Here is a 12,831-nt window from a genome sequence, read left to right on the forward strand (position 1 = left end):
ACAATTTTCACACTTTTCACTTACATCTATATTTCGTACTATCACACCTAGCACCTACCAATACTCCCACTCAAGATGGGGCGAAGATGTTTATAAGCCCCATCTTGTCACATATTTTTGTGAAGGAGACAACAGTAACACCCTTAGTTAATACATCTGCAAGTTGCTCTCCCGATTTAACATAGTTAACTCGAAGTACTCCTTCATCTAGTTTTTCTCTGATGAAATGATGAAATGTCTGTTGATTTCGATATGTTTGGTCATGTCATGCTCGAGTGGGTTATTCACAATGTTAATTGTGGCTTGATTATCACAGCACAGTTGAAGGGCATATTCTGTGTACAACTTTAGTTTAGTAAGTAACAAGCGTAGCCACATGAGTTCACATAAACCAGAAGCCATTGACCTCACTTTTTCTTCTATTGTAGATCGCCCATCCCAGTCAACGTCTGTATATCCTTCTATCCTTAGGTATCCGTGGTTCGAATATAAAATTCCTTCACTAGGGCAACTTTTAAGGTACCACATAATCCTATTCACTGCCTCTAGATGAGTTCATCGAGGATCATGCATGAATCTGCTTACCACACTGGCCGCATATGCAATGTTAGGTCTAGTGTGTGACAAATATATTAATCGCCTAACTAGATATTGCTCCTTATCAACTGGATCACCCGAGTCCGCTACTATACGGTGGTTCATCTCCACTTGTGTTGCAACAGGTTTACAATCAATCACATGAAGTAGATCAAGAACATATTTTCTCCGTGAGAGATATGTACCTTGTGATCCATAAGCCACATCAATTCCAAGAAGTAATGAAGATGTGCAAGATCCTTGACTTCAAAAGAGCTTGCCAACATTTTATTCAAGCCCTTTGTCTCCTCCTCGTCATTCCATGTAATTATAATATCATCCACATAAACCACAAGTAATTTAACCTTGTTGTGATTATTCTTAATAAATAGCGTGTGGTCTGCATTGCTTTGCTGATAGCCAAAAGAACAAATTTCTTTTCGAAATCTTCCAAATCAGGCTCTCGGGGATTATTTTAGTCCATAGAGTGATTTTTATAATCTGGATACTTTACCCTCAGTTCCCTGCTATTAAGTTCCGGTGGGATTTCCATATGTACTTCCTCCAGAAGTTCTCCATGTACGAAATCATTCTTAACATCAATTTGATAGAGTTTACATTGGTTACTACTTATTAGCAGCAATTGAGATTAAAACTCTAATAGTGTTCATCTTTCTTACAGGAACAAATGTCTCATCACAATCTACACATAGGTCTGACTATACCCCTTTGCTACTAGTCTGGTCTTATATCTGTCCCTTTCCATCAGGATTTTGTTTTATGGTAAACACCCATTTACAGCCTACAACCTTCTTATTAGCAGGGAGAGTGGTGATTACCTAAGTATTGTTCTTGTCTAGAGCAGCCATTTCTTCTAACATTGCTTCTCTCTGGCGTGGATGTGATTTTGCTTCTTGCCAATTCTGTGGGATAGGCTCCGCGGCATCTACTGCTGCAATAAAAGCATGATAAGAAGCTCCAATTGATTTGAGAAAATTACAAAAAACAACCACATATCAGGCAGAAGTTTCAAAAAACCACCACTATACGAAAAAGTATCAAAAAACCACCACTCTATCGTTAACACGTTGCAAGAAGCACTGATTCCAGTCTGATGCTGGTTTAATCGCCAAACTGACATGTGAATCCCACTATCAGGCTGACGTGGCGGCCAATAATGATCAAGGGAGAAGATGGTTCTAGTTTTGAGTTTTTTTGCAAATTTTAGTGAGGTCCACTTGCCATAATATCTTCTTCTCTGCAAACTAATGTTTGAGAGACTCTAATATTTAGGGTTTATTTGGGGAAATGCACTTTAGCTCATAGGAGCATTTGCTCTCATTGTGTGAATCCATATTTCGAAGTGTCAAAAAATTCTCAACTAAATTTTTACGTGTACATCTAGACATTTTATGTTGGTACACAAATTTAAAAAAAAGAAAAAAATTATGTGGCTCCTGTAAAAAAGACAAATTTTGATGCTGTAACAAATTTTTATGCTGTAAAAAAGACAAATTTTTATGCCGGAGCTGGTAATTCTCTCTTGATCTTCGTATTGAGATCTTTTTTTAGGGAAACCGTCGCCGCTTTATTCATTACTTAAAAACCTAGGGATACAAAATTCATCTGGTGATTCGAGAAGCCAGACGTGGCGACCGGAAGCATGGCTAACAGATGACCTAGCAAGGCCAGGTGCCTCCATGTTTGAACTTCTACGTTCATGGACGAACGAAGACGACGTAAAACCCTCAGCTCTTGACTTCACTTCCTGGATGATCGTGGTAAGCTTGCCAAGGTAAATCCCCTCCATACTGTTGATTACCTCCATGCAGTCAGAGGCGACCAAAATGTGACTAAGTTGGAGGTCCATGGCCAGACAAAGTGCCTCCCTGCAAGCTAGTGCCTCGAGGGTGGCCGGGTCTGAAATTCCCTGTATTACAACAGCGGAAGAGCCCATATAGCATCCAGTATCATCCCGACAAACTGCTACTATTGCTCCATAGTTTCCTTGCTTCCGCACTGCCGCATCAACATTGATTTTTGCGACTCCCGATGGCGCTGCAATCCATTTAGGTGTAACTGCTGGCTTGGCCTTGTTCGAAGTAGGTTTAGTGCCCACCGATGCCACCTCCAGGTCACGAATAAAGGTTTCCACAAAGAGATGTGTGGACAGCGGGCTCTGGAATCTGCCTTCAAGGATCGCCTTCCGTCTAGCGAACCAGATAGCCCATAGAGTCACAAAGCATAGAATAGTATCTTCGTGTTTTAGCGTGTTCATCATCGAGAACAGCCAATGTTTTGCGTCAGGTTCTATTGTCCTTTCCATGTGCTCAGTGATGGCCTCCGGGATGAGAGCCCACACACATCTTCTCATGGTGCACTCAAGGAGGGAATGGCGCCACGAGTCTGGTTCTCCACATAGTGAACATCCACAATTATCAGCCATATTCCGATGGTGGCGTACGTCCGCTGTTGAGATCCTGTTTCTTGCAAGGCGCCAGAGAAAAACTCGGATTTTTTATGGAACCTTGATCTTCCATAGGGAGGCCCAATATTTCTCCTCCTATTGGTGGTTTGAACTCGTTGCTCTATTCTCTAGCCACGCACCCCAGCGTCGTCTAGAGTTAACAAGCATACAATAAGCAGATTTTACTGAGAAAACTCATGCCTTCTCATATTGCCATGCCCAGAAATCCTCAGCCGTCCGGGTGCAAATGGGTATAGACCTTATCACCTCAATATCCAATGAAAGGAAGAATTCATGTAGAAGGCTGACATTCCAAGAGGCCGTTGATCTGTCGATGAATGCAGCCACATTAGTAGGTGGATCTTCCCCGGTACATACCATAGGTCGCATTGCAAAGTCTCTCGGGCTCGGGAGCCAATTTGCATTCCATGCATGTGTTGTTTCCCCAGATCCGATTCCTTCTTCGAATTAGGCCCTGTTTTAAAACCTCCAGACCTTCAACAATAGATCGCCATATCTGTGATGCGTGGTTCCCCACCGTTGCCTCTAAAACGCCAGTGTCTGATAATATCACGTGGGCTGGTGTGTACCGGGCTGGGCCTTGCACTCCGGGTCAGATACGATCTTGATCGATCTCACGTGGAACGGGCTGGATCCAAAACAAGATAGGAGGACACGGTGCGAAAATAGCTAACGGAACCTGGGTACGCGCGAGGATGAAATGTGACCAATTAGAGAGCAGCAGGTGGCTGACACCATACGTATATTCATCATGTATATGTATGTATCTTCCAAGTATTGCAATGTGTCTGACAACACGTTTGGCATTAACTCCTCCGGCCCAAACTCCCCTTCGTCTCCACTCTCCACTTCTTCCTCCTCCCAACCGCATCCCCCGACCCCCTCCGCGCAAGCCCCGCCCAAGCGGCCGCGCGCCAAGCCGCCGCCGGATCAGGTGCTCGACAACCTCCTCGAGACCGGAGTGCTCGCGGCGTGTGTGTGGATGGACGAGGCGAGGTCGACGGCGCTGAGCTCCTGGAGCGCTCTGGTTCATGCCAAACAGCAGCTCGAACTCCCCAGAGAAGCTCGCCGCCGACACAGCCGTGGCGCCGGTGGTGGCGGTCGACCGGGCTGCGCCGGCTTGGGCCTTGTCGTCGTGGTTGCCGGTGCGGACGTGCGGGCACACGCCCTTGAGCTCAAGCTAGCTCGTGTGGCGGAGGGATTCCGCGGGGCGTTGCGGCCGGTGAGTGGAACCAGCGCTTGGCCTGCGTCCAGATGGTCACCCGCACGGACGCCCTCAAGCTCCAGCGCGCCTCCTGGCCGGCGGTGATGCCCACCACAGCGGCAGTGCCGCACCGCGGGCTAGCTCGAGCAGAGGAGGAAGGTTTTTTGGCCGAGCTAGCTCGAGTGGCGGAGATCTTTGGCGGGATGCAGTGGCCGTGGTGGGCACGAGCTGATGCGGCGCTTGGCCGTCGTGGGGGCAGCGCCGGCTTCGTCTTCGTCTTCCGAGAGGCCCCTGCGTCCCCGCCAGCAAGACCCATCAACACCACGGCGGCGGGGCCGTCCCGTGCTAAAGAAGCCAATTGCGGTTCTCCTCCTCTGCCCAAGCTCCAAGGCCGCGGGTTGATCTGGCCGCCGTGCTCCTACGCCCGAGCACCAAGGCTGCGAGCTTCTCCGGCCGCCGATGCTCCTCCAGCCGAGCTCCAAGGCAGCAAGCATCTCCACCACCGTGCTCCTTCACGAGAGCTTCTCTGGCCGCCCTGCACCTCCGGCCGAGCTCCAAGGCCGCGAGCTTCACTACTGCCGTACGTGCTCCTCCGCGCGAGCTATTGCTGATGCTTCTCAAATCAGATGGGAAATGCATGTGTATGTTCTTCTCTGGAAGCTGTATTTAACTTTTTTTTACGTTGGATGTGTATGAAACTTTTTCGTGGATTCTACCACAATTACTTTGTGATTGCTAGTTTGTGACAAGGCTTGTCTGTGCTTGTTCTTTGTTTTCTTTAATTATCTGTGATTATACATTCTCTCCATTTCTCTTTGATTTGGGTTGTAATAAAAATGAAGCCTAATCAAGGAAGAACAAATGTATTTTTCGATCTTCTAAATCCATGAATATGTTTCTAAATGCACTAAAATAAACATTTTGATTATTAATTTTATGTGCAAATTTTTGTATCTACACAATTCATAAAATAATGTGTCTCAGAATTGATCATTTGATTATTATCACCGTTGTTGATTATTTGCGACAATGGCAATGGATCTTACCATTTATTAATATATTATAAAAAAGATATAAATGGATCCAGTAGCACAAAATGTATTGTATGGATTAGTACAATGTCACATTTTCACTATGTGCACCATTAATATAAAATTTTCAATTTGGATTATGACGAAATTACATTTTTTACTATCAGCAACACTAATACAAAATGTTCAATTTGGATTAGTAGTAAAAAATCACCATTTTTGACTATCTGCAATTCTGCACCATTAATACAAATTCATTTTGGATTAGTACACAATCTGACTATATAATCTGACTATATGCATCATTTAGTACAAAATCTTTAATTCTTAATTTTTTTTAGAGCCAGACGCGGCAGACTGAGTACCACTAAGCATTTACTGCTAGCTACTCCATTCACTCCAGGCTGGCAAGAAAAATTCACACCGCGCACAACAATCAAGATTACAATTAAAGCACCCCCACATGCATACGCATCGGTTACGTATAAACATGGTATCCAGCTTACTAAATGAGAATAAAGGAGCGTATAAACTAATCGCTATATTAGGTGCTAATCACGCGGCAATCATCAACGAGTGGGATATCGACCTCGCGCGTTGCCAGGTCCCAAACGTGCGGGTCGGACACGGTGTTGTTTTTTACAAGTTCAAACTCTTTTTTTTTCCAACATTTTCTTCAAATACCGTAGATGGTATCTGTAAAAAAAATTCAAGGATGGGACGAAATGAAATCAAAGGATGTACATATCTTCAGTGTACTGCCCTTCGATCTTATTACCAACAGCCACCATACTAAAGAAATGTTGACATGAATACTGATGTTCAAAAGAGCATCCGCCCACTCTGGAAAGTGTCCAAAAACATCCTCGTTTTCATTCAATCCAGCGGCGATTGCTCATGATATCTTGGAGATAGGCGACATAAATATATTACCTCTATTTCAAATTATGAGATGTTCTGAGCCTACCAAAAGATCTTAGATTTTGAAACCGAGGTACTGTAGTTTACATATTCCAACTCAAATGTGCCAGTATTTTTACAAGAATAATGATGTTGAAAAGAGCATCCACCCACTGTGAAAAGTGTCGATAACATCCTCTTTGTCAGAGCCCCGTTCATGAAGAAAATCTAGTTGTGATTGTTCATTATATCTCAGAAATAGGGGACATAAATGATATTACTCCAACTCAAATGTGCCAGTACAGAGCGTTATACAGTTGACAATCAACCATTCACACATGACTAAGCTTACACGTGTTCAAAGATAGCTGTTTTAAATAGCTCAACTGTTTTGGCTGAACACCCTGGTTTCTTTGCCTTCAGAAACAGAAGGAGCCTACATAGTTGCTAACTACTGCAGATCATGCAAACAGTACAAACATACATCGGTACATATAGACAAACAAATTAGCGCAGCGGAACAACAACAAGATTATCTAAGTAAGAATACATCACGAACCAAGCTTCTGTAATATCAGAAATAGCCAAATAAAAGTCAGTCAGAGTGCATGCCTAGATTGTAGACTAACGGTGGTGCATAATTCATGAAGTTTTGGTATGAAGTTTTGGTCACTGGATAAACGAGAGTCGTGCTAAGTTGATAAGCCAGTTTGAGTTCGAAGATCTATCTGAACGGGTCGCCTGAGGCCTTGTTACGAGCTCACCATGTTGAACTGGAACCTAGACAGCTGCTGCGGAATGGTGGAAATGACAGGTCCATACCGCTGCATCCACAAAGAAAGCAAATTTCAGTCTTCCATCAGCACATTTATGACAACTATATAAAAAGTTAAAAACAACTATATTGAAACATGATGCAATAGTGGAATTAAAGATGCAGAGGGATATATATCCATGTCAGAATAAGCAAACATTGTCCGCCGGTTGATAACAGAACAAGGCTTGAAGAGAGAAAAAGATACTTTCCCGCAGAAGTCAACTCAATACTATTAGATCATTCTTTTATGTGAAGCAAAACAAAATTTGTTTATGGGCCACATCCTTGTGTAGGAAAAAAAAACTACATCGCTGGGCATCTATTAGGTGTATACCTCAAACACACTCAGGTCATGAGTACAATGTCCTAAACAATAAGCAAACATTGTACCCAGTTGATAACATGGTTTACGTGAAAGGATTCTGTCTGAATTTGATAAAAAAAACAGCGCAGGTTACAACTATCATATCTCTATGGCCTGGTTAAAGATATATATGGTAAGAACTAAACCACTACTGGTGGCACCAAAGGGAATCCAGATCGAAGAGGTTCCATAGCTTGAACAGTGAGAAAGATACTTTCCCGCAGAAACCAACTCAATACTACTAAATCATTCTTTTATGTGAAGCAAAACAATACAAAATTATGGGGCCACATCCTTGCGTAGAAAAAAAAACTACATTGCTGGGCAGCTAATAGGCATATACCTCAAAATACACTCAGGTCATGAGTACAATGTCCTAAACAACATGGAGAGCTAACTTTCAGAGTGGGAGTACTGCCACTTACCTGAACATTGTCATAAAGCTCAAACAGTGGAACAGCAAGTAGCTTCAAGTTCCTTGGAACAGCGAAATACTCCCTTTCAGTCAGGTGAACAATGAAAAGCTTCTTGCACTCCTGTTCATCACATTGCTCATTTTCGTTATTTAACCCTAAATCCCAATATTAGATGGTTAACAGAAAACCTCTCAAAAGCAAAAATATACCTTGGGCTTGGTTATATGTGGAGGGCAGTAAGGATACATCACTGTCTCAAAGTTCGGCCTCCACCAGACAGCAACACACTCACCAACCTGGAGAAAAGCATATTATACCTTTATCAGAATGCATACAGTTCACATTACGAAAATCATTTATCAAAAGCATCTCATAACAACAATGTCAGCATGTTGTTAACAGAACTGAAACCCAAGATTACTGTAAGCAGAAGCTAGACAGGCAAGTTCACACTGACTCCATGTATTTGTTAGAGTACGTCATGGGCCTGGGCCCGTTAGTCTTATGGTTTGCTTAGGGGTCAAGTAAGCCTTGCTTGGGAGTCAAGTAAACCTCTCTATATATGGAGAGGAGATGTATCAATCTAATCAAGCAAGAATTAAGAAGGAAATCCCTTCCCTCTTGCCCGGCCGTGGGCAAAAGGCCCCCGGCCGGCCTTCTCGCGCCCTCGCAGCCCTCTCTCTCCCCCCCAAACCCTAGCAGCCACATAACAGTATTTCACACTTCGGTAAGTACATAACAAACATTGTGTAGAGAGACTATAGTGTAGTGAGGCATGTCTACCTAGAGATGTCCTCTTTGATTATTTGTTGTATACATGGAAAATTTTATTAGCACAAGAGTAAGAAAGTAGGTAGTTCATGCTTTAAATCTTGAAAAGTGTGAACATGATTTCTGCAGTTAGCACTTAGCATGAGTGCCACTGTTCCATTTAGGTACAGCTGCAAAATAGTACATACGGAGTTATACAATGTTCATGACATGCCTTGAATAAGATGCAACTACTATAACCATGGTTAGCAGATGGCCAGAGGAAAGCTTAAATAGTCGTTCAGTTTTTTTTATTTCTTCTACATGCAGTTAATATTAGTACTGCTTGATTAACTATGATTCAGCAAGGTACAAAGTGACAAGTTCCAATAAAATTAAGTACTCCCTCCATCCCAAAATGTAATGCGCCTAATGATTAGTTAAAAATCAACTCTTTATAACTTTGACCAAATATTTAGGAAAAAATATCTACAGCTACAATATTGAATGGACACACTAAGAAAATATACTTCATGGTGAATCTACCGATATTGATTCAGTATTGTATTCATTTTTTGTGTATAAACTTGGTCAAACTCAAACTTAAAAAACGTTGAATTTTGTGTAATTCTTAGACACCTTACATTTTGGGATGGAGGGAGTAATATGATACGATCATTCACCATTAACAAAAGAAAAAAGAACTTCCCTCAGACTCATTACCTGCCAGTTAGGTGGAAAGGAAGGTGAGTTCACTGCAAGTTTGCTGCACAACTTTCTTTTCAGGCCATCAATTTCTGTAAAGATCCCAGTCACGTAAGCAAACATATGATGGTTTCATGTACAAGGGACATCATAGAATAGTGGAGGAACAGAAAACAGACCATTTTCTCCAGGCTTCAGCCGTCCACCGGGAAGCTTGCAAAATGTATTCCCAATTTGCAACAGCAGTATGTGGGGGTGGTTGTGCTCTTGCACCTACATACGATATTGCAAGTGAATATTTCAGTTTATTTGTACTGCATCTCAACTGACCAACTGTTACTGCATGAAGTTTGGCAACATATTTTCAAGCACAAAAATGTACCCAAACATAACTATGAGATGAAATAATACAAACATACCAACAGGATTGCTTCAACACTTGTCCTCATTCCTTCCTTCATGTAGCTGCCATTTGGCAAATTAAATTAGCAAGTTAGTCCATTTCACAGGACAAGGTTAACATACTAGTACTTCGCGAAGGAGCTAAACTGCTCACGGGATATTTAAGAGGCAAGATAGAATGTACACAGGTATTGCAATCAATTGAAGAAACAGCAAAGCTTCTATGAATTTCCTCTATTAGACATTCCAGGCTAGTCTACCAACAAACTATCATGAATAGCTATTTGTTACAACTTACAAGATGCACCATTATTACAAGTTAATTCCTCACCAAAAAAAATGGATCTGCCAATCACCATATTTATTGAGTTCCCATACTACACACATCTAGTAGTAAAGGAACTACACAGAGTAATACAACCCAGAAACAATGGGGACTAGCCGACATCATAAAGACACCTACCAGCTTACAACCTTCAATACAAAGCCAAAGAACTAACAAAAAAAAATCCCTATATTTTTTTTGAAGTAAAAAACAAAATTTGACTAAAAAAATCCCTATATGAACATGTGGAAGATTCAGAATATAAGCAATTCGGGCAGCACCTAGCGATGCAGTGTTCAAAAATTGACTAAAAATTTGCAGTAATTTGGTCGTCTACCCACAATGCTCCGCGGTAGTGTCCTCGAAACTAACGGCTGAGATCTTCAAATAAAATAGCAGGCGGAAATGATCTGAGCTCTAGGGTTTAGGGTTTCCGGCGCAGGACACCTGGAGGTTCTGGATCAGGGAAGGGGTACGGGGGATGGGCTGGCGAATTCCCGGAGGGCGGCGCACTTACTTGACCTTCATGCGGGCGAGGCGGTCGGCGACGGAGGTGTCCTTCTCCATCTTGGGCTCCTTGGTGCCGAACGTGTAGTTGGCGAGCGGGTACACGTTCACCACCGACGAAGACGAGGCGCCCACCATCTCCTCCTCCGCTTCGCCGGGCACTGGCTCTTCCTTCTCGGGGTCCGGTGGTCGCCGGAGATTGCGGCGGCGGAGAAGACACCCCGACGATGGTGGGCTTTCGGGTCGGGCCGGTCTCGTCTGGACTGGAACGAACCCAAATGTGGGCTCGGTCGGCTGGTTATGTATTCAGGTGCGGTGCGACGCCGTTAATTCCTGGCCGTCGGATACATCTTGGAGCTACCTAACATTTGTTCTGTGCCGCCCGTTCCTTCATCGAGCGCACACATAACATTTCTTATTCTCGACTAATCCAACACTCTCTTCTGTCTAGTGTCAAAAGCAATAATCCAAACACTCTACTCAACATACACGCAAGAACATGATGAATAAATCGAGATGGTTTGAGAGAAGAGGATGGAGAGGGCTAGAGGGGCCACGACGAATGCAGAGAACACCTACTATGTTAAATACACAAGCTATAATTAATTTTCTTTACAAAATATATCATGGCTCACAAAATAACTTCTGCAATCACTAGTGGAAAAACTAAGCAATACAACCGTAACTTGCAATCACTCCTTCCCTATTTACGTTGCGCGTATTTTTTTGGTCAAAGTTAAAATTTGATTAAATATATAAAAATACGACTACTCATAGTGAGAGTAACATAGCTAGTAACATCACACAACTCAAGGCATTTTGGTGACATAGCATGACAACGAATGAAGAAAGAGAGTGAGGTGGTAACTAGCTATGTTACCATAACATCACACACCCCAAGATAAAATGAGTCTACAACATAATAAATAACTCAATGCATGACACCACATATAAGTTTCCACCCACTATGGAGGTAGTAACTTAGATTAGTAACGTATGTCATGTTACTATTCTAAGTTACTCCCCACTATGACTAGCCTAACATATGATACTAAATGCATGCGATGTGACATTACATTTCATGATAATTTTAATAACATTGATTTGGTATTGTTGATGTTCCTATTTTTTCTATATATTTTCTCAAACTTGGACCACCTAAGTTAGAAAAGAAGATGTTTATAATGTCATTATTTTTATTAAGAGTGGACTAATTTTCAACATTGTGTCATCGTACTCAATACATTACTATGGATTACACATGATTCTTAGGTCTATTGCCATGGTTATAACTATCCAAATGTACACAAATAATTATAGGAAAATGTAATTATATATAAATAATATCCATAAATCACACAACTTAACATGCCTCTTAGCTTTCTTTTATCTACCCGTCCAACAAACAATAAAAAACATCATTGTTTAATATATTGTAACAAGAAATGATCATCATAATTGGCAAATATACTTGGTGTTTGGGGATAAACGTTTTCTCTTATTTTTATTTTAGGAAAGAACAAACTCTTTGTACGCTTATACGTAACCTCACAAGGTTTTAGAGAAAGTAATTTAAGGACATGTATATTAATTTACTACATTCCCATGATGAGTAAGACCCATGGTAATTTTTTTTGACAGAGACAACAAATCGATATAAAAAACAATAAGGATTTTTTATTCTCTTGACAACTTTAGTTGTGCAGTTATGACTAAAAAGTGTCTTGATACCCAGAAGTTGTACCATCCCAAAGTTTTTTTAAAAATGGGGTGTGAAATTAGTAAATTGGGTTGATTCAATTGCTTGACGTTGTTAAATTTTCTGAAAGAAAAATAACTTTGAGGACTTCACTGAATTTTCCTTAAAATCAAAATTAAAACATTTTCCATATGAGTGTATTAAAATGACTATCCAAAAATGTGTGGAGAGTACGAAATTTTGACCTCATTTGGATGCTAATTGGTATCGGGATCTTTCAGAAAGTATGTTGAGTTAAGACATTTATAGAGAATTTAAGGGATATGTTGATTTTAGTTTAAAGAATTGGATATTCATTCTTATGATGGGTTCACAAGAGAGACTGTGGTTCGCTCACATATGAAAATAAGTGAAGTTGGTTATTCCCACAGCAGACAAAGTTTGGCCTGATACTTGTCAAGTCAATGATTATTGGTGAAACCTTTATATGGAAATTTAGTTGCCAAAACAATTTGGAATCTTTAATTTGCTTAGGTTTAGGATGCACTTGAGAAGTTCGCAAGGATAGGTAAGGCTTGGTTAGGAATATGGAGAAATCCCCTTTCTCGTTCTAGCTTAGTTCAATCCTCAGACAAAAGTGTGGTATT

General features: G+C 41.6%; 1 protein-coding gene across 1 annotated transcript; it reads right to left on the reverse strand.

Moving 5' to 3' along the window:
* Positions 1–6,706: 6,706 nt before the first annotated feature.
* LOC124676267 (pre-mRNA cleavage factor Im 25 kDa subunit 2) lies at positions 6,707–10,737 on the reverse strand. The gene is made up of 7 exons (XM_047212349.1): positions 10,496–10,737; positions 9,671–9,716; positions 9,431–9,524; positions 9,270–9,343; positions 8,006–8,092; positions 7,806–7,916; positions 6,707–7,023 (listed from the first exon to the last, which is right to left on the reverse strand). The coding sequence occupies exons 1-7, from the start codon at positions 10,621–10,623 to the stop codon at positions 6,952–6,954; spliced, it is 612 nt and encodes a 203-aa protein (XP_047068305.1). The 5' UTR covers positions 10,624–10,737; the 3' UTR covers positions 6,707–6,951.
* Between the last annotated feature and the right edge of the window lie 2,094 nt (positions 10,738–12,831).

The sequence above is a fragment of the Lolium rigidum genome, chromosome 7, assembly GCF_022539505.1.
Source record: "Lolium rigidum isolate FL_2022 chromosome 7, APGP_CSIRO_Lrig_0.1, whole genome shotgun sequence".
Lineage (NCBI taxonomy): Eukaryota > Viridiplantae > Streptophyta > Magnoliopsida > Poales > Poaceae > Lolium > Lolium rigidum.

Bases quoted from the DNA above. Each gene is read 5' to 3' on its own strand.
- LOC124676267 (XM_047212349.1), bottom strand. From the start codon at position 10,623: ATGGTGGGCGCCTCGTCTTCGTCGGTGGTGAACGTGTACCCGCTCGCC. The intron at 8,093-9,269 runs GTAATGAGTCTG...GCTTTTCTCCAG, and splicing joins CCTTTCCACCTAACTGGCAG to GTTGGTGAGTGTGTTGCTGT. The intron at 7,024-7,805 runs GTAAGTGGCAGT...TTGTGGATGCAG, and splicing joins AGCTTTATGACAATGTTCAG to CGGTATGGACCTGTCATTTC.